This window comes from Dipodomys spectabilis, unplaced genomic scaffold, assembly GCF_019054845.1.
Source record: "Dipodomys spectabilis isolate Male_0828 unplaced genomic scaffold, ASM1905484v1 ptg000261l, whole genome shotgun sequence".
Classification (NCBI taxonomy): domain Eukaryota; kingdom Metazoa; phylum Chordata; class Mammalia; order Rodentia; family Heteromyidae; genus Dipodomys; species Dipodomys spectabilis.
This window is the reverse complement of record NW_024870938.1, coordinates 578,589-602,624: the sequence shown is the minus strand read 5'-3', so window position 1 is coordinate 602,624 and position 24,036 is coordinate 578,589. Positions and strand designations below refer to the sequence as shown.

At 59.3% G+C, this 24,036-nt stretch overlaps 1 protein-coding gene across 4 annotated transcripts; it reads right to left on the bottom strand.

The window, feature by feature from the left end:
• Positions 1 to 5,968: 5,968 nt before the first annotated feature.
• On the bottom strand, positions 5,969 to 20,682 carry D2hgdh (D-2-hydroxyglutarate dehydrogenase). 4 transcript variants are annotated; one of them, XM_042699665.1, is made up of 9 exons: positions 20,385 to 20,622; positions 16,994 to 17,051; positions 15,245 to 15,384; positions 14,325 to 14,518; positions 13,149 to 13,317; positions 12,004 to 12,147; positions 10,704 to 10,846; positions 7,513 to 7,678; positions 5,969 to 6,831 (listed from the first exon to the last, which is right to left on the bottom strand). In XM_042699665.1, exons 3-9 carry the CDS (start codon positions 15,330 to 15,332, stop codon positions 6,572 to 6,574), a joined length of 1,164 nt encoding a protein of 387 aa, XP_042555599.1. In that variant the 5' UTR covers positions 15,333 to 15,384; positions 16,994 to 17,051; positions 20,385 to 20,622; the 3' UTR covers positions 5,969 to 6,571. The 4 variants fall into 4 exon arrangements, with proteins under 4 accessions (XP_042555599.1, XP_042555600.1, XP_042555601.1 ...); XM_042699666.1 differs by having other exon boundaries at positions 16,994 to 17,059; positions 20,393 to 20,608; XM_042699667.1 differs by lacking the exon at positions 7,513 to 7,678 and having other exon boundaries at positions 6,710 to 6,831; positions 20,385 to 20,675.
• Between the last annotated feature and the right edge of the window lie 3,354 nt (positions 20,683 to 24,036).

The following is a 24,036-nucleotide window of genomic DNA, read 5'->3' as shown; positions in this document are numbered from 1 at the left end:
CCCACAGGCTCGTTTATGTGCGGGATGGCTCCACCTGCCCGCCTCAGCTCTGCCCGCACACTGAGGGCGTGTTCTGGACCATGAGCTCACAGCCACGGGGCCGGAGCAGCCGGGCCGCAGCCAAGCCCACGTTGGCTTCTCTGTTGGCACGCCTAGCTAGCTAGCAGCAGGCCTGCTCCTCCCCGACAGCAGTCATCAAAGCAGAACCAACAAAAGGCTCCAGATCTGGTACAAAAGAAAGGCTGCCCCACTCCGCACGGGGGCTGGCCGGCCACGGCCTGGACCGCTGGACGCACAACAGGCAGGCTTATTTGGTGATGCCCTCGACCTCGCTCCTGGCGAGCCCAGAGCTCCATGGGAGGCAGCAGAGCCCCACGACGGCCTGTCTGCCAGCATGCAGAGACCCCAAGACCACATCCTGGGCAATGGGCGGCGACGGCCCCAGGTCTCTGCTTTGGGGGACAAATCCTCCCATCCATGTTGAATAGGTTTTGCTCTCCCACCGGACACCCTGAATACATCCGGCCACTCCACGCCCTTCTGCTCCAATTGCCTCAAGAACCCTATGGCCCCTGGACCCGCAGAAGATGGCTCTGGCTGCAGTATCCAGGTGAACACTCTGGCTAGAGTACACTCTGCCCACAAGACAAGCGGATATCAGTTCACACCCTGGGCCTCCATCCCACAGATGTTCTTTGCATACTGCAGGGAAGAGCCACTCAGTCCTGCAGATGCGGTAAGTCATGAGCCAGGGAGCTGACCACAGCCCTGCCCAGACACCCACAACAAGTGATCCCTCCCGGTCCAGGCCACTTTCAGTCCTCATCCAGATCATGTCTACACATGCCCAGGAAGTTCTTGCCACACTGCCCTATCAGGTGTTCTACAAACTTCCTAGTAAGTGTGTCTCCAGAAGGGATGGGCCTCAAGAAGTGGGGCACAGCTGGGCGCCGGTGGCTCACACCTGTCATCCCAGCTACTCAGGAGGCTCAGATCTGAGGATTGCGGTTCAAAGCCAGCCCGGGCAGGAAAGTCCATGAGACTTTTTTTTTTTTGTCGGTCGTGGGACTTGAACTCTGGGCCTGGGCGCTGTCCCTCAGCTCTTCAGCTCAAGGCGAGCGCTCTACCACTTGAGCCACAGCGCCACCTCCAGCTTTTTCTGCTTATGTGGTACTGAGGAATCAAACCAGGGCCTCATGCACACAAGACAAGCGCTCTACCACTGAGCCACCTTCCCAGCCCGAAGACTCTTATCTCTAAATAAAACCACCAGAAAACTGGAAGTGGTTCTGTGACTCAAGTGGTAGAGCACTCGCCTTGAGCTGAAGAGCTGAGGGACAGCACCCAGGCACTAGCCTAGAGCTGAAGAGCTGACAGACAATGCCCAGTGCCCGACAAAAACAAAACATAAAACAAAAGTGGATCAGATCTGTGGTGTGAGGCTGTGGGGCTACCTCAGTGCAAGCAGCCTCCGGGTCCTGCCAGACCTCCAAGACCAGAGGTGCAGCCCTGGAGTTCTCCACTAGGGGTCACCGGCAGGAATGGCAGAGCCAACAAAGGCATCTTACCAGATCGATGCCTAGGGCCTTCCCAGGGTAGTCTCACCACCTCCAGTTCACACGCACCCAGGGGTGCAGAGCAGTGGCCAGCACAGGGAAGGACCACAAGCATGTCTGCTGGGCCCAGGGAGCCCAGCTTTAACCTGGGGTCTCTGTGTCTTCGGCCATTCGATACCCTGGGTTCTGACTACCCCAAGGCAGCACACATGCTCGTTTCCAGGACATTGCCTGCAGTAGAGGACACCTGGGCGGGGCCACCCATCCCACCCCAGCCATGTGTCGGGCGGTCAGAGAGAAGGCTGCCCCTACTACCTCTCAGGCTTCCCCACGGCTGAGGTCAAGGGCCACAGACCCCTCTCTTCCCCAGGAAGCCTCGGCTCTGCCCAGCACTGAGGCCCGGAGGTGCCCTTATACACTTCTACTCCACACACAACAGTGCCTCTGCGGGCCCCTGGGGAGCCACGGCGGAAGCCCCACATTTCTAGCCCCCCACAGGGGCTTTGCTGACTTTGTCACTTATGCAACCTTCTGTGCAAAGCAACTGATGACGGGTGTTCTGGAGGCCTGTGGTGTGTGTGACATGGATTGGTGTGTGTGACACGGATGGGGTCTGGTGTGTGTGACACGGATGGGGTCTGTGGTGTGTGTGACACGGATGGGGTCTGTGGGGTGACACGGATGGGGTCTGTGGTGTGACACGGATGGGGTCTGGTGTGTGTGACACGGATGGGGTCTGTGGTGTGTGACACGGATGGGGTCTGTGGGGTGACACGGATGGGGTCTGTGGTGTGACACGGATGGGGTCTGTGGTGTGTGACACGGATGGGGTCTGTGGTGTGTGACACGGATGGGGTCTGTGGTGTGACACGGATGGGGTCTGTGGTGTGTGACACGGATGGGGTCTGTGGTGTGTGTGACACGGATGGGGTCTGTGGTGTGTGACACGGATGGGGTCTGTGGTGTGTGTGACACGGATGGGGTCTGTGGCGTGTGACACGGATGGGGTCTGTGGCGTGTGACACGGATGGGGTCTGTGGCGTGTGACACGGATGGGGTCTGTGGCGTGTGACACGGATGGGGTCTGTGGTGTGTGACACGGATGGGGTCTGTGGTGTGACACGGATGGGGTCTGTGGTGTGTGACACGGATGGGGTCTGTGGTGTGTGTGACACGGATGGGGTCTGTGGTGTGTGTGACACGGATGGGGTCTGTGGTGTGTGTGACACGGATGGGGTCTGTGGTGTGTGTGACACGGATGGGGTCTGTGGTGTGTGTGACACGGATGGGGTCTGTGGTGTGTGTGACACGGATGGGGTCTGTGGTGTGTGTGACACGGATGGGGTCTGTGGTGTGTGTGACACGGATGGGGTCTGTGGTGTGTGACACGGATGGGGTCTGTGGTGTGACACGGATGGGGTCTGTGGTGTGACACGGATGGGGTCTGTGGTGTGTGACACGGATGGGGTCTGTGGTGTGTGTGACACGGATGGGGTCTGTGGTGTGTGACACGGATGGGGTCTGTGGTGTGACACGGATGGGGTCTGTGGTGTGTGACACGGATGGGGTGTGTGGTGTGTGTGACACGGATGGGGTCTGTGGTGTGTGACACGGATGGGGTCTGTGGCGTGTGACACGGATGGGGTCTGTGGTGTGTGACACGGATGGGGTCTGTGGTGTGACACGGATGGGGTCTGTGGTGTGGTGTGACACGGATGGGGTCTGTGGTGTGGTGTGACACGGATGGGGTCTGTGGTGTGACACGGATGGGGTCTGTGGTGTGGTGTGACACGGATGGGGTCTGTGGTGTGGTGTGACACGGATGGGGTCTGTGGTGTGTATGACACGGATGGGGTCTGTGGCGTGTGACACGGATGGGGTCTGTGGCGTGTGACACGGATGGGGTCTGTGGTGTGACACGGATGGGGTCTGTGGTGTGGTGTGACACGGATGGGGTCTGTGGTGTGACACGGATGGGGTCTGTGGTGTGTGTGACACGGATGGGGTCTGTGGTGTGTGACACGGATGGGGTCTGTGGTGTGGTGTGACACGGATGGGGTCTGTGGTGTGGTGTGACACGGATGGGGTCTGTGGTGTGTGACACGGATGGGGTCTGTGGTGTGACACGGATGGGGTCTGTGGTGTGACACGGATGGGGTCTGTGGTGTGACACGGATGGGGTCTGTGGTGTGACACGGATGGGGTCTGTGGTGTGTGTGACACGGATGGGGTCTGTGGTGTGTGACACGGATGGGGTCTGTGGTGTGGTGTGACACGGATGGGGTCTGTGGTGTGGTGTGACACGGATGGGGTCTGTGGTGTGTGACACGGATGGGGTCTGTGGTGTGTGACACGGATGGGGTCTGTGGTATGACATGGATGGGGTCTGTGGTGTGACACGGATGGGGTCTGTGGTGTGTGACACGGATGGGGTCTGTGGTGTGTGTGACACGGATGGGGTCTGTGGTGTGACACGGATGGGGTCTGTGGTGTGACACGGATGGGGTCTGTGGTGTGGTGTGACACGGATGGGGTCTGTGGTGTGTGACACGGATGGGGTCTGTGGTGTGTGTGACACGGATGGGGTCTGTGGTGTGACACGGATGGGGTCTGTGGTGTGACACGGATGGGGTCTGTGGTGTGTGTGACACGGATGGGGTCTGTGGTGTGTGACACGGATGGGGTCTGTGGTGTGGTGTGACACGGATGGGGTCTGTGGTGTGGTGTGACACGGATGGGGTCTGTGGTGTGTGACACGGATGGGGTCTGTGGTGTGTATGACACGGATGGGGTCTGTGGTGTGACACGGATGGGGTCTGTGGTGTGTGACACGGATGGGGTCTGTGGTGTGACACGGATGGGGTCTGTGGTGTGTGTGACACGGATGGGGTCTGTGGTGTGACACGGATGGGGTCTGTGGTGTGTGTGACACGGATGGGGTCTGTGGTGTGTGTGACACGGATGGGGTCTGTGGTGTGTGACACGGATGGGGTCTGTGGTGTGTATGACACAGATGGGGTCTGTGGTGTGTGTGACACGGATGGGGTCTGTGGTGTGACACGGATGGGGTCTGTGGTGTGTGTGACACGGATGGGGTCTGTGGTGTGACACGGATGGGGTCTGTGGTGTGACACGGATGGGGTCTGTGGTGTGACACGGATGGGGTCTGTGGTGTGTGTGACACAGATGGGGTCTGTGGCGTGTGACACGGATGGGGTCTGTGGTGTGTGTGACACGGATGGGGTCTGTGGTGTGTGACACGGATGGGGTCTGTGGTGTGTGTGACACGGATGGGGTCTGTGGTGTCTGACATGGATGGGGTCTGTCAGGCCACTGTGCGCTTCAGGAACTAACACCCTGCAGCCAAAAGAGGAAGGCAAGGTCAGCAGTAGCAGGAGGTGCTGAGCACGCTTCCTGCCTCCTTCTTGGCCCCAGTTGGTGTAACTCCTGGGGCCAGGCCACTGCGCTTGGCAGCTACAGCCTCTTTCTCCTCCAAAACCTCCTGGGACCAACTCACCAGGCCACTGGGAGCCCCTGTGCCAGGGTCCACAAACCCAGGAAAAGCAGGGTTCACCACCTGGTGGCAGGCACCTACCACCCGAGAAGCGGGGTCAGGACACTCCAGGCAGGGGCTCAGGAGGCCTGAGGCCTCAGGAGCCCGCCCTTCACGGCACTTGCAGGATCTACAACAGATTCAGTGCTTATGGCCGGGGCTGGTGAGCCCCTCCGGGGAGACTCCAATGACAGAACCTTGGCGTCAGGGCCTCACCTGGAGCGGCTGAAGTGGATTCTGCGGATGGAAACCCTCGGTTAGCCACCCACTCTCTGGCCTGCAGGGAACTCAAATTCTGCCAAGAATAGCAGGTTTTGTGCACAGCCAGAGATGGGTAGGGAAAAGCCACCCACAAACCGGAGGTTGAGGCCATTCACTGACCTTGAAGGACAGACACTGCCAGAGCCCTGTGCCAGCCTGTCCCGTGGGTGCACCACACCCGGCTGGGGTGCGCCACGGAGGACTAAGCCAGCTCTGGGGCGGTGGGGCAGGAGGGCCGCTGGAGCTTGCTGGTCCCTCTGCTTGGTGGGCTGGAGCGGCCCACCTCCTCTGCACCCCACAACTGTCCCGTGCTGGGGGGCCACAGCCATCCCCACCAGAGCCTCTGGTGAGGGGACCCCAGGGCCTGGACACCCCTGGGGGACAGGAAGGACCCAAATCTGTCTCAGCCCAGCAGCCGGGAGCCAAGGGCCTCCAGCACCACTCTGCTACCGCCCTTCCTCCAGCTGGCTTCCTTGGCCAGCCAGAGTCCAGCCCCACGGACAGGGACAGGGACAGCAACCCATGGATGTGGAAGGGAGGTCCTGACACGCTCGCACGTTGTAAGGTTGATTCCTAGTTAACAGAGATGAAGAAAAAGTTGTGATTATTCACATTTACTGAACCGTTGTGGTAGCCAGAGAGAGGGCGCGTGTGCCCGACCTGCCGGCATGCCGGAGCACAGGTCAAGGCTTGAGCCACCTCAAGCCCCTCAGCCCAGGCGGGCGGGGCAGTGTCCCGGGGGGAGGGGGGCGGCCCGGGGCTCACAGGTTTGGGTGGTGGCTCACCATAGCACCGGGAGCTCCCCGGAGGAGCAGATCCAAAAGGGCCAAGCTGATCCGACAACCACAGCCAAACCATTGCCCTCCATCCTGCCAGCACAGGGGCAAATGGCAGTCCGGCTGACAGACCAGGGCCACCACGCTGAGGACTCCATCTGATGGCCGAGTTCCACTCAAATCCAGCACTCCGGGGCTTCAGAAGCCACCTCAGGGTGAATTCACAACCTGGCAAACAATGCCGGTCCCCAGGGTGACCACAGTGGGGGGGCCTGACCCACGGTGTCAGGCAGGGGGTCTGCTCAGGAACAGCCAGCAAGAAGCCAAGGAGTCCCAGCCGAGCCCCTTGGTGAGGGACAGTCGCCATGGCCGCAGCTGGCACCATCCACTGGAAGGCCTCCAGCCCAGCCCAGGGCACGGGGTGGTCAGGCCTGGGCGGGTAGAGTCTTATAGGGGTTCAGGATGCCCTTGGGGTCCAGCAGGGTCTTGAGCTGCCTCATTAGCTGCACAGCTTTGGGAGGCTTGCTGTAGCCAAGGACATCCCTCTTCTTGAAGCCCAGGCCGTGCTCAGCACTAACGCTGCCCCGCTGCTCCGCCGTCCAGACATACACATAGGGCTCCAGGGCCTCCAGCAGTGCCTTGCTGAAGGCCTCCGCAGTCACGTTCAGGTGCAGGTTGCCATCCCCTAGAGACAGGGCGTGTGTGAGGGCTACAGACACGCGATGCCCGGCTTGTGGGAGGAATTTCAATACATATATTAGAGAAGAGACAGAAAATAAGCTTATTGCTTAATTTCTAAAATTAGAAAAAGGTAACAGGGGCTGGGAAGGTGGCTTAGTGGCAGAGTGCTTGCCTCGCATGCACGAGGCCCTGGGTTTGATTCCCCAGCACATCTCTCCACACCAGGGAGGCCCATCGTAACAGCACATGCAACGCCTCCACCAACCAGGCCTCGCACACCTTCAACTGCACGCAGTTTAGGCAGGTGAGCCCCAGCGCTCTGGGACCAGGAGCAGGAGCTCCATGTTCCACAGACCCACGCACCCCAGCACCCAAGGTGCCCGGAAGTCAGAGGATGCACTTTTCCCTCCTGGGAGTGCCACCAAATGGTGTGGAACCAGCTCTGCCACTCTGCATTCCTCAGAGGTGGCTGGGCAGAGAGCTGGGAGGAGTGATCTGGCCTCCTGGGGCCAGATCCTCCCACAACCTGGGCCAGCTGCTATGCCATTAGTACGCAGCAGCAGGCTTTGCCAACGCACGCAACAGTAACACAAAGACTGGGCTGCCCCGAAGGCCGGGCCCCCGCTGTCACTGGACAGAGCCCGTCTACATTCTGCAAAGGGGTGGTGGCAGTCACACTGCTTACCCAAGTGCCCGTAGCCCACCACATGCTTGGCCTGCAGGCCAAGGCGGGCACGCAAATCCATCACAAGGTCGTAGAAGTGCTCCACGGGGAGGGAGATATCATACTTGTACACGTAGCCATCGTGGCTCAGCGCCTCTGTGATCCTCTCCCGCAGGGCCCACAGTGCCTAGGGTGCGAGAGGAGACAGCACCCCATGCAATCATCACTACCACCGTGCTACTTGATCTGGGCTTTCCTGGAGCCTGTAGCTTGTCTCAGCATGGACACGGGACCAGAACTACACCACAGGCTTGCTCCAGGGTAGCCTCCGTGCGGGGAACTCAGCGGGACACAGAGCAGATACAGATCAGGTCTCGCGGTGCAGGTGGGTAGCTGGGCTGCTGCATGACAAGGACAAGGGCCCCTGGCCCTGTCCGGGTCAGACAGGTAAGACATGGACGAGTGGGCAGATAGAGGGACTGGAAATGCAGAGTCCTGGGTGTCTGGAAGGCCTGGAAGAAGCACCCAAGGAGCACTGAGTGCCGGAGTGGGGAAGGAAAGTAGGCGGACCAGCTGGGTGCCAGTGGTGCACGCTTGTAATCCTAGCCACTCAGGAGACTAAGATCTGAGGATCGTGGTTCAAAGCCAGGCCAGGCAGGAAAGTCCATGAGACTCTCATCTACACTAAATTATAAAAATAGTAAGTGGAGCTGTGGCTCAAGTAGCACAGTGTTAGCCTTGAGCACAAAAACTCAGAAACAGTGCTCAGGCCCAGAGTTCAAGCCCCAGAACTGACCAAAAAAGAATAGGTCGGCAGGAGGGGTAAGGGGAAGTAGTTAATTCACCCAAATGGCCACTCCAGGGCCTGCCTGGTTCTCACTTGCTCTTAGAACCTGAGGCGCGAGGAGGAACAGAACCCCACTCATCAATACCACACAGCCCTCCCACCAGCAATACAACCTGACGTCAATCCCTGTGCGGCCCTGAAAAAACCCCGTAATCTCAGGAATCTACCAAATGAGATATCTAAAAGCTAAAAGAAAAGCATAACCCACACCATGCTGAATCTAAAGAATACACTGTGGCCCTCATAACCAGAGTATCTAGCAGGACCCAAATCATTACAACCACGCCACACACAACCACCACAACTCCCACCAGCCAACCTCTGACGCAGACAAGCCTCGCCCTGGAGGTGCCCAGACACTACTGCCCAAGGCTCTCCCACCACAGCCTCATGCCCATTCTGCTTTCCACCTGTCCCCAACACTCTGCTTCAGTCCTCCACCTCTGGAACATTCTGGACTATGCATGCGCCTGCCTCATTGGGGTGCTGATCAAAAGCCTCTTGGAGACGTCTCCCACCCTCTCCACAGCCCCGATTTGTGCTGCACCCTCCCCGGCACACTCCTCGGGGCTCACTGCCCTCTGAGCACGTGGGCAGTGTCTGCAGTCCAGCCAGTGGGGTGCCTGGTCCTTACAGGGCAGGAAGACATACAGCATGTGTTGGCGACTAAGCGGACATGGGAGGAAGGCAGGCAGCACGCCGCATCAGAGTCAACACATTCTGGAGGAAAGAATTCTACAAAGAACCAGGAAGCAAGACAACACAGCACCTCCCCAAGGCTTCAGGCAGTAAGAGAAGCCAGCCAAGTCACTCACCTTGGTGTCATGCATGACCACATCTGACTTGCTGAACTGCAGACCTGAGAAAGGGTGTTTTCACCCTGGGCAGGCCCAGCGCCAGCACGCGTGTGGAGCAGGGTGCCAGGGGCTCCAGACCCTCTGGTGCCCTTCCTAGAATAAGCACCGGAGGAACCTAGCCAAGAGCAATGGGGCCATAAGGCCTCAACACCGTAAGCCTCGTGCGACCTGGTGGAGAGCCAGCTGAGGCCAGCAGGCCGCTCCTGCACCGACTCGTGAGAGCCAGGAGTCCAGACTGGACCGGGACGCGGAGGGACTGGGGGGACAAGGACCTAAGAAAAAGAGACAGACTGGGAACAGTTGTGGATGCTTCTGGCTTGTAGAGCATCCCACCCAACATGGCACATCTACCAGCCCCCAGTCTGTCCTGGCCACCAGATGCATCAGAACACAGGCACTCCAGCAGGACTGCATGCGTCGCGCCGTCTGCCCATCTCTTCCCCTGGAGGCCAAGTGGGGAGGACTCTGAGGAAGCACATGGTGTGGCATGCGGGCACGCCTAGACCAGGAAGGGAGCCTTTGTGTGTTAGTCCTGGGCTGAGAACCGCTCAGTGCTACAACATGCTCTGTTGACACACCGTCTGTGGACATGGGAGCCAGGGAGGAGAGAGCGGCTCAGAGTACACAGACCACAGTGGAAAATCAACACCCCTAGAGGCAGCACCACCCTGCAGACCAGAAGGCCCGAGCTGGAGTGTATCTGTCACCACAAACTCTGAAATTAAGCTATCGCTGAAATGCTGATGGACAGCACCCAGGCCCAGAGTTCAGGCCCCACAACAGACACACAAAAAAGAAGAAAATATTTGTTAAAATTAAAAAAAAAAAAAAAAAGCCAAAGGCTGATGTGTTTCACACTGCACCCTCCTCTCCTCCCCTTCTCAGAACAGCTAAGTTCAGTCTCTAAAACACAGACCCCTTTCCACCACGGGCAGCCCTGGCCAGGCCACTATCACCTGCAGGCGCCCTTCTGGTCTTACGCCTTTCTCTGAAGAGGGACACAGGGGCAAGCCAGGGAAAGGAAAACTTCCTTACCGCCCAGGGCCCAGCGAAGCTGACCCCAGCTCCTACCACCCTACCAGTGTTGGGTGGCCACAGGGCTACCTCTCGTCCTCCTCCCCACAAGAGCCCACGTCATTTCCTGGTAATAGGAGCTCTTCTTTCCTCAGGATGTCTTCTGTGCTGGGGCACACTGGACTCACAGGCTCCCTGCCCACAGCCCTCACACTTCCTTCTGCCCCTACATTCAAACAAGACTGGGGTGCACCAGAACGCTGGCTACAGGGCAAGTCCCTGGGGCTGGACTCACTCTGCAGCTTGCCGGTCAGGGCAGAGGGGAAGGTTTTTAAACATTAGTGAAAAGCAGCACTTTTCATTTGAAAGAGGTTTTCTCTCCAGGCCCAGTGACATCTTGGCCACACACATACCCTGACTTTGCTGGCCAGGCTATGCCTTCCAGCTGAGAGGAGGGAGGGAAGTCAGAAGGGAGGGAGGGCCGTCAACAGCACCTGGACTTTCCTATGGTCAGTGGCCATGGTGCCATCAGTTACCAGGCCAGAGCCCAGCGCCTGTTCCAGGAAGCTGCCCAGCTTCTCAGCATCATGTCCTGCATTGGAGCCCGAGGTCTCAACTAAGATGTAGAACGGACTATCTGTAAGGGAGCAGAAGATGCAGTCAGCACCAGCCCAGCCGAGTCAGAACTCTCTAGTCACGTGGTAGAGGCTGCGCTGATGCCGGTGAAGCTCCGGCAGCTCTTTGGGTAGGCTCGATTTTAGATGGATTGAATATAAGCATGTTATTCTAAGAGAAAATACACTCCCTGGAAAACAAACAAATCCAAAGGAGACTCCACAAAGCCCTACTCCACTCACGCTCAGCCTCACTCTGGGCCTAGCTGCAGGCCTCCCAGTGACCCTCAGTGGAATGGGGCTGCCAAAATGGGGCAACTCTGAGCCCTCAGCCACTGGTCTGTCTACTCACCAGCCCCCAGGCCTGGGGGGAGGCCACTTAGGGTGCTCTAGGATGGCCTCATTTACCTAAGAATGACCTACACTTAACTAAGAATCTACTATTTAAGCTTTTTTTTTTTTTGTTGGTCATGGGCTTGAACTTGGGACCTGGGTACTGTCCCTGAGCTCAAAGTTAGGGCTCCACCACTCTGAGCCACAGAACCACTTCCAGTTTTCTGGTGGTTAATTAGAGATAAGAGCCTCACAGACTTTCCTGCTCAGGCTGGCTTTGAACTGCGATCCTCAGATCTCAGCTTTCTGAGTAGCTAAGATTACAAGACTAAACCACCAGCGCCTGGCAAAAGTTGCTTGTTTTTCTTTAATTCAAATATATATTACTTATTTAGGAACATTTTAAATTTGCATTTTCAAGGTTATTGTGAGTTTCCTTTTCTGTTTATTGAAATCAACTGATTGTGCTCTCTACTCCTTAACGCTACATTAAGTCAAGGGAAAGAGGGTGAAAAGTGCAGCAGTGGATCTTCACTGATGAAAGTGAACTATACAACTGGTGGGTGGAGGCGGGAGGGAGGGACGGAGAGAGGAGACAGAGACACTGTAGGAAAGGAAATGTACTCATTACCTGACATCACTGTAATCCCTCTGTACATCACTCTATAATAATAAAGTAAGTTTATTAAAGCTCATTCTCCCACCAAGGAGACAGCGGTGTTAAGAACAGCTTTCCTACTGGTACTGCCCAGTGGTCACGGAGTGCTGCCCCAGGGAGCTGGCACCCAGGACCCCACAGCATGGAAGGGGCAGGGAGGGTGTTGTCCTGCGGCACAGGGACCAGTACCTTGCACTGGGTTGGCCAGGTGGAGGTGCTGTCCCACCAACTGCATGCACTCTGCATCCATGAACTCAAACGCAGACAGGATCTCCCCCAGCATTCCCTTGCAGGTGGTGAAGGTCTGAAGAACCTCAGCAAAGCCCGGACAGCCTGCAGCGGGTCACAGTGAATGGACAGAGGGACCCAGAGTCCCCTCACAATTAAAAAGGAGCCCATAAAGCCAGGTGCCTGTGGCTCACACCTGTAATTCTAACTCAAGAGGTTGAGATCTGGGGATTGTGATTTAAAGCCAGCAGGAAAGTTCATTCGCCCATTAAGTACTAAAAGCCAAAAGTGGAGCTGTAGCTCAAGTGGTTGAGCTCTAGTCTTGAGCAAAAGAAAAAATAAACCTTCAGGGACCAGCACCCAGGCACTGAGTTCAAGCCCTAGTACTGCACAAGAAGAAAAAAAAAAAGCAGCCCATAACAAGAATGATGATGACAGACTTTGAAGACAGAACCAAGACACATGACAAAAACAGGTGAGTCAGTGGCCCAAGTTTACTGTGTCTCCCAAGAGGACAGGCACAAACTGAATTGGTCACCTAAGGACTGTGGTCTGTGTAATTTCTGAACTGGTTGGCTGAAGAGGCAATACCCACACAATCTGAGAGCAGGGAAAGGAGATGGACCCTGAACAAAACAAGAGGCTTATAATCTACCTTCTCTACCCTTCACTAGTTCTCAGAGTGGCTGGCAACAGGACCCTGGCATGGGTGTCTGAGCTAGAAACTGAGACCAGGAGTCATCTCTCCCACTGAAGATAGGACACGGTGATTGACACATCAGCACACTGGGACCTATGCCAGGATACACTGCTTCCCTCAGAACCTACATTATACACCACTTAAACCAGAGCACAGAGCCGTGGAGGACAGACAGGAGAGGAAAGTGTGTTCTGACAGAGACAGGAAATCACTTGATTCCAGACCAGGAGAGGCCAAACCCTAGGTAGGTCCCTGGATTGTGAGCTCAAAGAAGCCCGGAGAAACACTCCTTCTGTTCCCACCCTCATACCAACAGCTCTGCCAGGGAACCAGCAGTAGCGGCGGTGTTCGGAGCAGCTACCACATCCCCTACTGACCAGCCTGGAAGTAGGCTGAGGGAGCGTACCAAGGAAAGCCACATTCACCGCCTTCGGCCGGGGTGGACAGAGGATGGACACAGCCGTGATGATTCCCAGGGTGCCCTCTGACCCGATGAACAGCTGTTTCAAGTCATAGCCTGTGTTGTCCTTCCGCAGTGAGGTCAGGCAGTTTAGGATGGTGCCATCAGCAAGTACCTAATGGAGAGAAGGCCTTCAGCGGCAGCCAGGTGTCCAGCGATCTCTCTAGCTCCTACCCTCCCTTGTCTCCTTTCTCCAGCCATCCCACTAGAAGCTACAGCTGAGCAACGGGGGTCACCGCAGGGGAAGCAGTCAGAACACCATTAAACTGCACTGAGGCCTCCCCTATTGGGACCCACTGTACGAAGGCCTGCATAGGCCTGGCTGGCAGGCACTGGAGTAGAGGCTTGCCAGAAACAGCTCTGGAATATGAGGTCGCAGTGTGTGCCTAGAATAACTGGCGGACATAGCTAGTGGGTAACTATAAGTTAGTGGGTAAAACATGGCTATTTGCTCTGTCCACCTAGGTAAATAAGACAAAAGATCTGGCACTTTAGAACTGTGAGACATGACATTCATGGTTGGTTAGTTTATCAGGAAATGAATTACAAGAGTCTTTTTGTTGTTGCTGTTGTTGGTCGTGGGGCTTGAACTCTGGGCCTGGACGCTATCCCTCAGCTCTTCAGCTCAAGGCGAGCGCTCTACCGCTTGAGCCACAGTACCACTTCCGGTTTTCTGGTGGTTTACTCAAGGTAAGAGTCTCATGGAGTTTCCTACCCAGGCTGGCTTTGAACCATGATCCACAGAGCTCAGCCTCCTGAGTAGCTAGGATGACAGGCGTGAGCCACCGGCACCCGGCCTACAAGGGTCTTGGAAGGGAAGGTGGTGACAAGGTGAGTCCATACCAAGTTGGCCTGGGCTGACCTTCCTTCTTGCTCTGGCCCAGGCAGAATGTGGCTGTATAATTAGTGTCCCTAGTGGCTCCTCACATGGACCAGGAAGCAGTGGATGTGCCATATAGGAAGGGCATCCCAGGGCACAGGGTCAGGTACAACCACATGTCTCTAGGGCCTGGAATCAACCCACCAAGATGGCCGTAAGTACTGGCACCACTGCCGAGGGCCTGCGCCTGGAGCCAGGACACCTGAACAGTGGGCGCTGCAGCATGCTAGGTCCCCACTCACCACTTCCAGGCCCAGGACGGTCCCACGCAACGAGCCGTATCTCAAGAACCGTAGGCCACCTGCATTAGTCGCCACATTCCCCCCAATGTGGCAGCTGCCCTTGGCTCCCAGGTCCAGCGGCATAATGAAGTTGCGCTCCTGTACAAACTGGCTCAGCTTCTCCAGCACACAACCCGCCTGGCAGACCAAAATTCCTGCAGAGCAAACCAAACAACCATGGCTCACAGCCACTGCCGAGGGACCCACACCAGGCCACCCTCTAGATGTAAACCAGCCAGAAGAAACTTCTACCTCAGGGCCAGAAAAGAGGAAGAGCCCTTCCCACCATTACCCTTCCAAGCAAAGGCATTCAGACCCAAAGTTACCTTTTTCGTTAACAGTGGAAAATAAGAAAAATTGGAAAGAAAAAAATAAAGGAAAAACGTCCATGTGTACACGTACACACAGGACCAGGACAGGACGGTGATCCTGGGCTGCAGCACCTCTGCCCCAGGGGCACCCGGTAATGTCTGGACGCTGGTGTGCAGTGAGGGAGGGTGCGGCCTGGCACCCTGCAGTTCAGGAGCCCCACCACAGAGCACATACCACTCAAACGCCCGTGTTTGCTGGAGAAGGGCAGCCCCAGAGGCTGCAGACACACTGCTGTGCTGAGCCATGGGGTGCCATGCATGTCACAGGAAGCACTGCCACCGCCAAAAGCTGGAGTGCCAAGGGGTCAGAATGACAAGGCCAAACCATCCAAGCCACGCCGAGGTGACACACTCAGAGGGCCTGGATGTGGCACGCTGTCTGACCAAGCTCAGCTGCTGGTTCTCTCCCATGCACATATGCCAGCATACACTTGCTTGTCTGTGCACAATCACAGTAGCCAAGGCAGGACAACCCCAACAGCTCGGACCAAACCAGCAGCACAGGCTTACCAGACACCTCATCAAAGCTGATGACCTGGTTCATGAGGGCCGTGGACAAGATGATTTCATCAAAGACGGGGACACTGCCCCCAACCATGCCCGTGTTCCCTCCCTGTGGGTTCACAGCCAGGTTCCTCTTGTAGCAGTGCCTAGACAAGTACAGGAGGGACATCAGTCAGGACCCCCTCACCCCCACCATCCCCAAGGGTGCAGGAGGGTCACCCGGGCAGGACCCTCATCCTCACCATCCCCAAGGGCTACAGGAGGGTCACCCCGTCAGGACCCTCACCCCTAAGGGCTGCAGCAGGGTCACCCGGTCAGGACCCTCACCCCCACCATCCCCAAGAGCTATACCTGCCCCCAAAGCCAATCCTGTTTCTAGACCTTTCTACTACCCAGCCCAGCCAGGCCATCTCCTGCCTGAAGCCTCATTAGGGGTTCCTCTCAACCATGCTGTGAGGATTCTGAGTAAGGCAGAATCCACTCTAAAGCTATGCACAAGGAGATGGAGGCTGACTGTCCCCAGATGATACATGCAGCTTGACTGTAATGTCCTCAAAAATCTCACCTTTAAGGGCAAAGTGTCCCAAGGGGGACGGACCTGGGAATGTGCGTCAGTGGTAGAGTGCTTGCCTAGCATGCACGAAGCCCTGGGATTGATTCTTCAGTACCACATACACAGAAAAAAGCTGGAAGTGGCGCTGTGGCTCAAGTGGTACAGTGCTAGCCTTGAGCAAAAAGAAGCTCAGGGACAGCACCCAGAACCTGAGTTCAAGCCCTAGGACTGGCAAAAAAGGAAAGAAAGAAAGAGAAAAAGAAAGAAGGAAGGAAGGAACGAAGGAAGGAAGGAAGAAAGAAACAAAGTCCTAAATGGGGCCTGGAAAGACCCCACAGTGCTCAGGAAAGTCAGAACACAACCCCCACCTCCCACTGCCCTTGATCTTTTTGTGTGTGCAAGTCTTGGGGGCTTGAACTCAGGACCTAGGTGCTGTCCTTGAGTTGCTTTTGCTCAAAGCTAGTGCTCTACCATTAGTACAGCCACAGCTGCATTTTCAACTTTTTTTGAATAGTTTATTACAAATAAGAGTCTCAGGGACTTTCCTGCCCATGATTGCTTCGAACCACAATCTCAGATCTCAGCCTCCTGAGTAGCTAAGATTACAGGCTTGAGCCACCAGCACCCTGCTCCACCTGTTCCCTTAAATCTCATTGCAGCGGGTTGGGAAGGTGGCTCAGTGGTAGAGCGCTTGCCTTGCATGCATGAGGCCCTGGGTTCAATTCCTCAGCACCACATAACCGAAAAGAAAAAAGCCGGAAGTGGCGCTGTGGCTCAAGTGGTAAAGCGCTAGCCTTGCGCTGAAGAGCTGAGGGACAGCGCCCAGGCCCAGAGTTCAGGCCCCACAACCAGACCCAAAAAAAATCTCATTGCAGCAAGCTGAGTTCCTGGCCCACCTGTCCTTGAACTGTGCCTCAGGATCACAGAGAAGGTCTCTTCCCAGCAAAGGTGTGTACAAATCGTAAAGGACTATAACAGGTAGAGATCTGGAGAAAGAAATCCTCCAGCTGGTGGGGGCGGGGGGTGGGGGTGGGGGTGGGGGTGGTGGGGGTGGAGGAATCTACCAGGCATCAAGTCAACCATGACACGGCGAGCTGCAGGATGCTCTAGCAGAGGCTGCATAGCTAGGCCCCAAGCACCAACAAGGGCTGAAGGGCTGGGTGCAGACCTCCAGCACTGCTCAGCTGTACACTACTCATTACCTGAGAATGCAGGACACCTCCTCTGAGGTCTGGGGACGCAGTAGTACCTTGCTACAGCCTGTGACAAAGAAGAGCTAATTCAGTCAGCTCCAAGGACAGACATTCCTTCCTCCCAGCCCTTCCAAATGAAGAATGTTCTCTCCAACATGTTCCCTCTGGAGGCGACTCAACAGCACAGCCCTCAGACCTACACAGACAAGTACAAGAGCAAGATATTAAAGACCTTCAGGTGCCATGCTGAGGAGGAGCTGTCTGACCCCTGGGTCCAGAAGCAATAGTTGGTAAAGTGGGTTCCTCTGTTCATTTGCTCTGTTAGAAAGGAATGTGACACAGGATGTGTGCTAGCTTCTCCCTACAGTCATGTTTCCTTTAAGACTGCCTAAGAATCCTGGTGCTCCTCAAATATCATCTTCCGATTGTGTTGATCACCCTGTGTGAACCACTTAGCACAATAATCCAATAGAAAATGGGGCCTTCTGAGTCTATCAATTCACCTACACCTTTGCTGGCTTCTCAGTAAGGGTTTTCTTCCTATGGCTCCCAGTGATTGTTTATGTCTACTCATCAGGGCAAGTTCGTGGACGCTTCTTGATCTGCTGTGCAGACGTGGGTAGCAGCCCCTCAAAGTCCCTGGCAGCACTCACACTCTCAGGCCTGTCCAGGACAGTCAGGTTTCTTCCGGCCTGCTCTACTTCCCTGAGGACTCCAAGGCTGTGAGGCTGCGTGTGCAGGAGGCAGCCCAATGATCAGCAGGACTTCGCTTCTACAAGCTGCTGTGCAGTGAGGCAGGCTGCCCAGCAGCCCTGTTATCTCACCTAGTGGGCTATGTGGAGCCCAAAAGAGACATGGGGTTTTTAGCCTTAGGAACTAATGGGAGTGGCCTGACACAGAAAAAAGGTCTTTACAGAAAGGCTGAGTCAGTAGCTCACACCTGTAATCCCAGCTACTCAGGAGGCGGAGATGTGGAGAATCGAGGTTTGAGGCAGGAAAGTCTCTTAAGACTCCATCTCCAAGAGGATAGACAAATAGGAAGAGTGGGGGAATAATAATGTACATATGGGAGAGTGGGATTAGGAAACAGGAGGAAATGGACAGGGGAAAGGATGAGTGGCAATGGAGAGTGACGGGAGGATGGCTGTGATCAAGATGCGTTATACACATAAACGGTCGTGTCTCATCTGAGGGACGCTAGGAGGAGGGCACAGAATCAGGGAAGCGGGCTAAAAAATACAACAGAGGGGCCCATCGGCTGCATTGGACACTGATGAATGTGAGTAAGCAACTCGAGGGCAGCGATGGGAGTGGAGGAATGAGAGAGGGGAACAGCTTACACTGAGCACAAGGAAGGAAATATCCATATCACCCAATTTGGAAAAGATAGTTGTAGTGTCAAAGTCTGTAGAGCTCATAAGCTTTTTAGACTATGGTAATGACAATGCGCCTTGTGAAGGTTAAAATGTGTTTGTGCTCAGGGAAGGTAGGGAGGGGAGGGATGGTAGGGAGAAAACAATGGAGGGGGTAACAATGCTCAATAGGAAGTGTACTCATTACCTTACTCATGTAACTGTAAACCTCTTTATAGTCTCTTTACAATAAAAAAATTTAGCCGGGGCGCTGGTGGCTCACGCCTGTAATCCTAGCTACTCAGGAGGCTGAGATCTGAGGATCATGGTTCAAAGCCAGCTGGGACAGGAAAGTCCATGAAACACTTATCTCCAACAGATCACCAGAAAAACAGAAGTGGTGCTGTGGCTCAAATGGTAGAGCGCTAGCCTTGAGCTGAAGAGCTGAGGGACAGCACCTGGGCCCAGAGTTTGAGTCCCACAGCTGACCAAAAAAAAAGCAGGACTGGAGTCCCAGGCAAGTGGATGAGTGTCAGGCAAACAAGCAAGCTGAGCAAGCACAAAGCCCACAGTTCTACAAACTCCCCAGGGCCAAAGACTCCCCTTGCAAAAAAAAGTAAATGATTTTTGAGTTGAGCTCATCCGGCTCTAGGTGGGCCCTAAATCCAATGACAAATGTCTCTAAAGACTCACAAGAAGAACAGGAAGAGGAGATCACGTGAAGACTGAGGCAGGGGCCAAGAATGTGGCTTAATAGTAGAGTGCTTGCCTCGCATGCATGAAGCCCTGGGTTCGATTCCTCAGTACCACATACACAGGAAAAGCAAGAAAGAAGTGGTGCTGTGGCTCAAGTAGCAGAGCGCTAGTCTTGAGCTCAGGGACAGCACCCGGGCCCCGAGTTCAAGCCCAGGACTGGTAGAGGCTGGAATGATACTGCGAGAAGCCCAGGAGAAGTTCAGAGCAGCAGGAAGAGCCCTTCCCTAGGGCTCTGGAGTGAGGTAAGCCTGCCGGAGTTCAGGTTTGACGCCACAATTTCGGCGTTAAGCCCCAGGCCGCAGTCTTCGGAGAAACTGTGTCCGAAGCCAACCATGGCAGGCACCACCACTAGGTCCTGTTCTTGCTCTCAGAACCTGGTCACACCAGGAGGCCTGGCCTCGAGGGCAGGGCAGGGCAGCCCCCTCCCCCCCCCCCCCCCCCCCCCGTCACACCCCGAGGCCTGGCCTCCAGGGCAGGCCCCCCCCCCCCCCCCCCGTCACACCCCGAGGCCTGGCCTCCAGGGCAGGCCCCCCCCCCCCCCCCCGTCACACCCCGAGGCCTGGCCTCCAGGGCAGCCCCCCCCCCCCGTCACACCCCGAAGCCTGGCCTCCAGGGCAGCCCCCCCCCCCCGTCACACCCCGAGGCCTGGCCTCCAGGGCAGACCCCCCCCCCGTCACACCCCGAGGCCTGGCCTCCAGGGCAGGGCTCCCCCCCCCCCCCCCCCCCCCGTCACACCCCGAGGCCTGGCCTCCAGGGCAGACCCCCCCCCCCCGTCACACCCCGAGGCCTGGCCTCCAGGGCAGCCCCCCCACGTCACACCCCGAGGCCTGGCCTCCAGGGCAGCCCCCCCCCACGTCACACCCCCGAGGCCTGGCCTCCAGGGCAGCCCCCCCCCCGTCACACCCCGAGGCCTGGCGTCCAGGGCAGCCCCCCCCCCCCCGTCACACCCCGAGGCCTGGCCTCCAGGGCAGACCCCCCCCCCCGTCACACCCCGAGGCCTGGCCTCCAGGGCAGTGCCCCCCCCCCCCCCCGTCACACCCCGAGGCCTGGCCTCCAGGGCAGCCCCCCCACGTCACACCCCGAGGCCTGGCCTCCAGGGCAGCCCCCCCCACGTCACACCCCGAGGCCTGGCCTCCAGGGCAGCCCCCCCACGTCACACCCCGAGGCCTGGCCTCCAGGGCAGCCCCCCCCCGTCACACCCCGAGGCCTGGCCTCCAGGGCAGCCCCCCCCCCCGTCACACCCCGAGGCCTGGCCTCCAGGGCAGGGCCCCCCCCCTGCGCCCCTCACTCACCCCGGACCGTCTTCAGCCAGTCCACGTTGGCTGCCTCCAGGGCGCCCGGGTCGGTGACCACCCTCCCGGGCACGGTGCGCTCGAAGGCGGCCAGGTCGTCCGCAGACACGGTGGAGAAGGGCAGCCGCTCCACGGGGTAGCGCTGCGGGGTGGGCCGGGGCCCCGCCCGCGGACGACCCGGCCCCGTCGGTCCCCGGGAGGCTCCGCGGGCGCAGGCCGTCCTCCAGCCCGGCCACGCCGCCAGGAGCCGCGCGGGCAGCGGGCGGAGCACCATGGCGCGGGGCCTGAAACGCAGGGTGACGCCGGCTGGGGCTCGGTCCCGCCTCCGCGGCCCCGCACCTCACCCCGAGTCCGCGAGACCCACGCGCAGGCGCGAAAAGAAACGACCGCCAGCAGCGGTCACGTGACCGCGCGCCGCCGCCCAGGCCCGCGGCGGGTGTCCGCCGAGCGGTCACGTGAGGCGGCTCAGCCCTGGGGCGCACGCGACCCCGACCGCACGCACACGCCCGCGCTCGGACACCGGCCGACGCACCCGACTCCTCCGCCCCGCCAAACCGCAGCCCAGCCCCCGGCCCGGCCCGAGCGCTCACGTGCACGCAGGTCGGTCCGCGGCGCAGAGACACCGCAGGCCCTCCACCGCAGCCCAGAAAACCGAGGCTGAAGAGGCGCAGGCGCGCAGGCGCCGGCCCCGCCCCTCCCTCGGCCCCGCCCCGCGCACGGCCCCTCCCTCGGCCCCGCCCTGCGCACGGCCCCGCCCCTCCCTCGGCCCGCCCCGCCTCCACCCTCGGTCCCGGCCCCGCCCCGCCCCTCCCTCGGCCCCGCCCTTCGCCCGGCCCCTCCCTCGGCCCCGCCCCTCCCTCGGCCCGCCCCGCCTCCACCCTCGGTCCCGGCCCCGCCCCGCGCACGGCCCCGCCCCTCCCTCGGCCCCGCCCTGCGCCCGCCCCCCGGCCCGATCCCGTCCGCTGCCTCAGACCCGGGCTGGAGGAAGAGGGCGTCAGCGCCCCTGCGGCCCGGTCCTAACCCGGAGACCCGTCCCAGCCGTCCCCCCGCCCAGCCCGCGGGGGTCTCGGACCCCGGGTCTCTCGCTGGTTGTGAGTCCCGCCCCGCGGCGCACTTCCCTGCGGGCCGGGCGGAGCCGGCTCTGTGACTGGTCCTGGACGCCTCGGCCCGGGCCGGCGCTCCCGGGCTCGCCCGCGCTCGGCTCCGTACCTCGGCGCGGCGTGCCCGGCGTCCCGTCCCGCTCCGAGCCCCGCACCGAGCCCCGCACCGGCGCGGCTCCAGCGGGGAAGACCGCAGCGTTCCGCGGGGCGTGGAGCGGGCGTTCCGCGGGGCGTGGAGCGGGCGCTGCGTGCACCGCGGACGTGAACGCCCCGCGCCCCCGCGCCCCCCGCACCGCGGACGTGAACGCCCCGCGCCCCCGCGCCCCCCGCACCCCCCGCACCGCGGACGTGAACGCCCCCGCGCCCCCCGCGCCGCGGACGTGAACGCCCGCGCCCCCCCGCGCCGCGGACGTGAACGCCCCGCGCCCCCCGCGCCGCGGACGTGAACGCCCCGCGCCCCCCGCGCCGCGGACGTGAACGCCCCGCGCCCCCCGCGCCGCGGACGTGAACACCCGCGCCCCCGCACCCCCCGCGCCGCGGACGTGAACGCCCGCGCCCCCGCACCGCGGACGTGAACGCCCGCGCTCCCGCGCCCCCCCGCACCGCGGACGTGAACGCCCCGCACCCCCCGCACCGCGGACGTGAACGCCCGCGCTCCCCGCGCCCCCGCACCGCGGACGTGAACGCCCGCGCCCCCGCACCGCGGACGTGAACGCCCCGCGCTCCCGCACCCCCCGCACCGCGGACGTGAACGCCCGCGCTCCCGCGCCCCCCGCACCGCGGACGTGAACGCCCGCGCCCCCCGCACCGCGGACGTGAACGCCCGCGCCCCCGCGCCCCCCGCACCGCGGACGTGAACGCCCCGCGCCCCCGCACCGCGGACGTGAACGTCCGCGCCCCCCGCGCCCCCGCGCCCCCCGCACCGCGGACGTGAACGCCCGCGCCCCCGCGCGGCGGACGTGAACGCCCGCGCCCCCGCACCGCGGACGCGAACGCCCCGCGCCCCCCGCACCGCGGACGCGAACGCCCGCGCCCCCGCACCGCGGACGCGAACGCCCCGCGCCCCCGCACCGCGGACGCGAACGCCCCGCGCCCCCGCACCGCGGACGCGAACGCCCCGCGCCCCCGCACCGCGGACGCGAACGCCCCGCGCCCCCCGCGCCGCGGACGTGAACGCCCGCGCCCCCCGCACCGCGGAGGGCCGCCCAGGCCGCACGCGTCCTCTGGCCCCGCGGCCCCCGCCGAGGAGGGCGCCTGGGCACCGTCCTGGTGGGAGATGGCGGGGGCTCCGGGCCGTCCCTGACCCGCGGGCCCGCGCGGCCTGGGAAGGCGGCTCGGCGGCAGAGCGCTCGCCTCGCGTGCACGAGGCCCCGGTTCGAGTCCTCAGCACCCCAGACGCAGAGCCGGAGGTGGCGCTGTGGCTCGGTGGTAGAGCGCTGGCCTTGAGCTGAAGAGCTGGGGGACGGCGCCCAGGCCCAGGCCGGAAACAGTGATTCGCAGAGTGGTCCCCAGCTGGTCACCACCCACGGGCAAGGCAAAGCCCTCACCAGAACCCACGGCTGCGGGGATCTGCAGGGACCTCCTCCTTGGGCTTCCCGCCTCCACTGTGAAGTCAATGCTGCTAGGCCCCGGGTCCAGGGCTTTGGTGGCAGTAGTCCACCCAGAACAGTTCCCAAGGGGTCCTGACACTCCTGAGTCCAGCAAGCAAGCGCTATGAAGCAGCCCAGGACGACCCCGTGCTTGTACACGGCCTCCTTGACCAATTTGTGATGCTACGTACGGCTCAGGGGGGACCTAGCACCCACCAGCGTGAGGCCCAGGGTTCCAGGCCAGGAGGGCCCACCCAACTCCGGCTCACAGCATACGTTCAGAGTTGACAGGAGACAAAGTTACCTCTGGCACGGCACCAAAATGCTATACCTATTTCCCAAAATGATTCACTTCCAAGTTTTTGTTTCCAAAAATACTTTATTAAACAATATATCCATAATCTATAACATGATCCAAAAATACAGATATACAACTTTACATTATTTAATAAAAAGATTTACAATAACATCTCTTCTGTACAAAGGGAACATAGGGACTAATCCCTTGAAATTAGGATGTGACATTCACGTTAAAGCTGCATCATCCCTTTGGATGGAGTGTGGTGAAAGAAACCACCAACGGATCGAGGAGACGCTTCCCAGACGCTCGGGGGAAAACATGCTTCTTAATCTTCCCCTGCCTTAAACTCTCAGCACAGGAAATGAACTCACTGCTGGCTAAAAGTCTAAAAAACGAAATAAACATCCCTCATTATTTCAAACCATGAGACCTAGCCTCCAAGCCCTTAGTGTTGCAAGGGCTCTCTTGGCTCCCCAGTCACAGGAGGAAGCTGTTCTCTGGACAGTTATTGCTCAAAGCAGGTCCTGTAGAGTTCCGGGGGCAGGTGAGGAGGCGGAGCACTGGGTGCTGGGTGGGCTGCCGCTGCCCACAAGCCTTCCTGCCAGCATGGAAGACAGCAAGCTGGGGGCTGGTTCATGCTGTTTTACATGCACCTGCCAGGC

What these genes read in the sequence shown, in the direction of transcription:
- D2hgdh (XM_042699665.1), bottom strand. Translation starts at nt 15,332, where the DNA reads ATGGTTGGGGGCAGTGTCCCCGTCTTTGATGAAATCATCTTGTCCACG. An exon ending in GGTGAATGTGGCTTTCCTTG is followed by an intron (nt 12,148 to 13,148) that starts GTACGCTCCCTC and finishes GACCCGCTGCAG; the next exon opens with GCTGTCCGGGCTTTGCTGAG. An exon ending in GGTGGGCTACGGGCACTTGG is followed by an intron (nt 6,832 to 7,512) that starts GTAAGCAGTGTG and finishes CCCTGTCTCTAG; the next exon opens with GGGATGGCAACCTGCACCTG.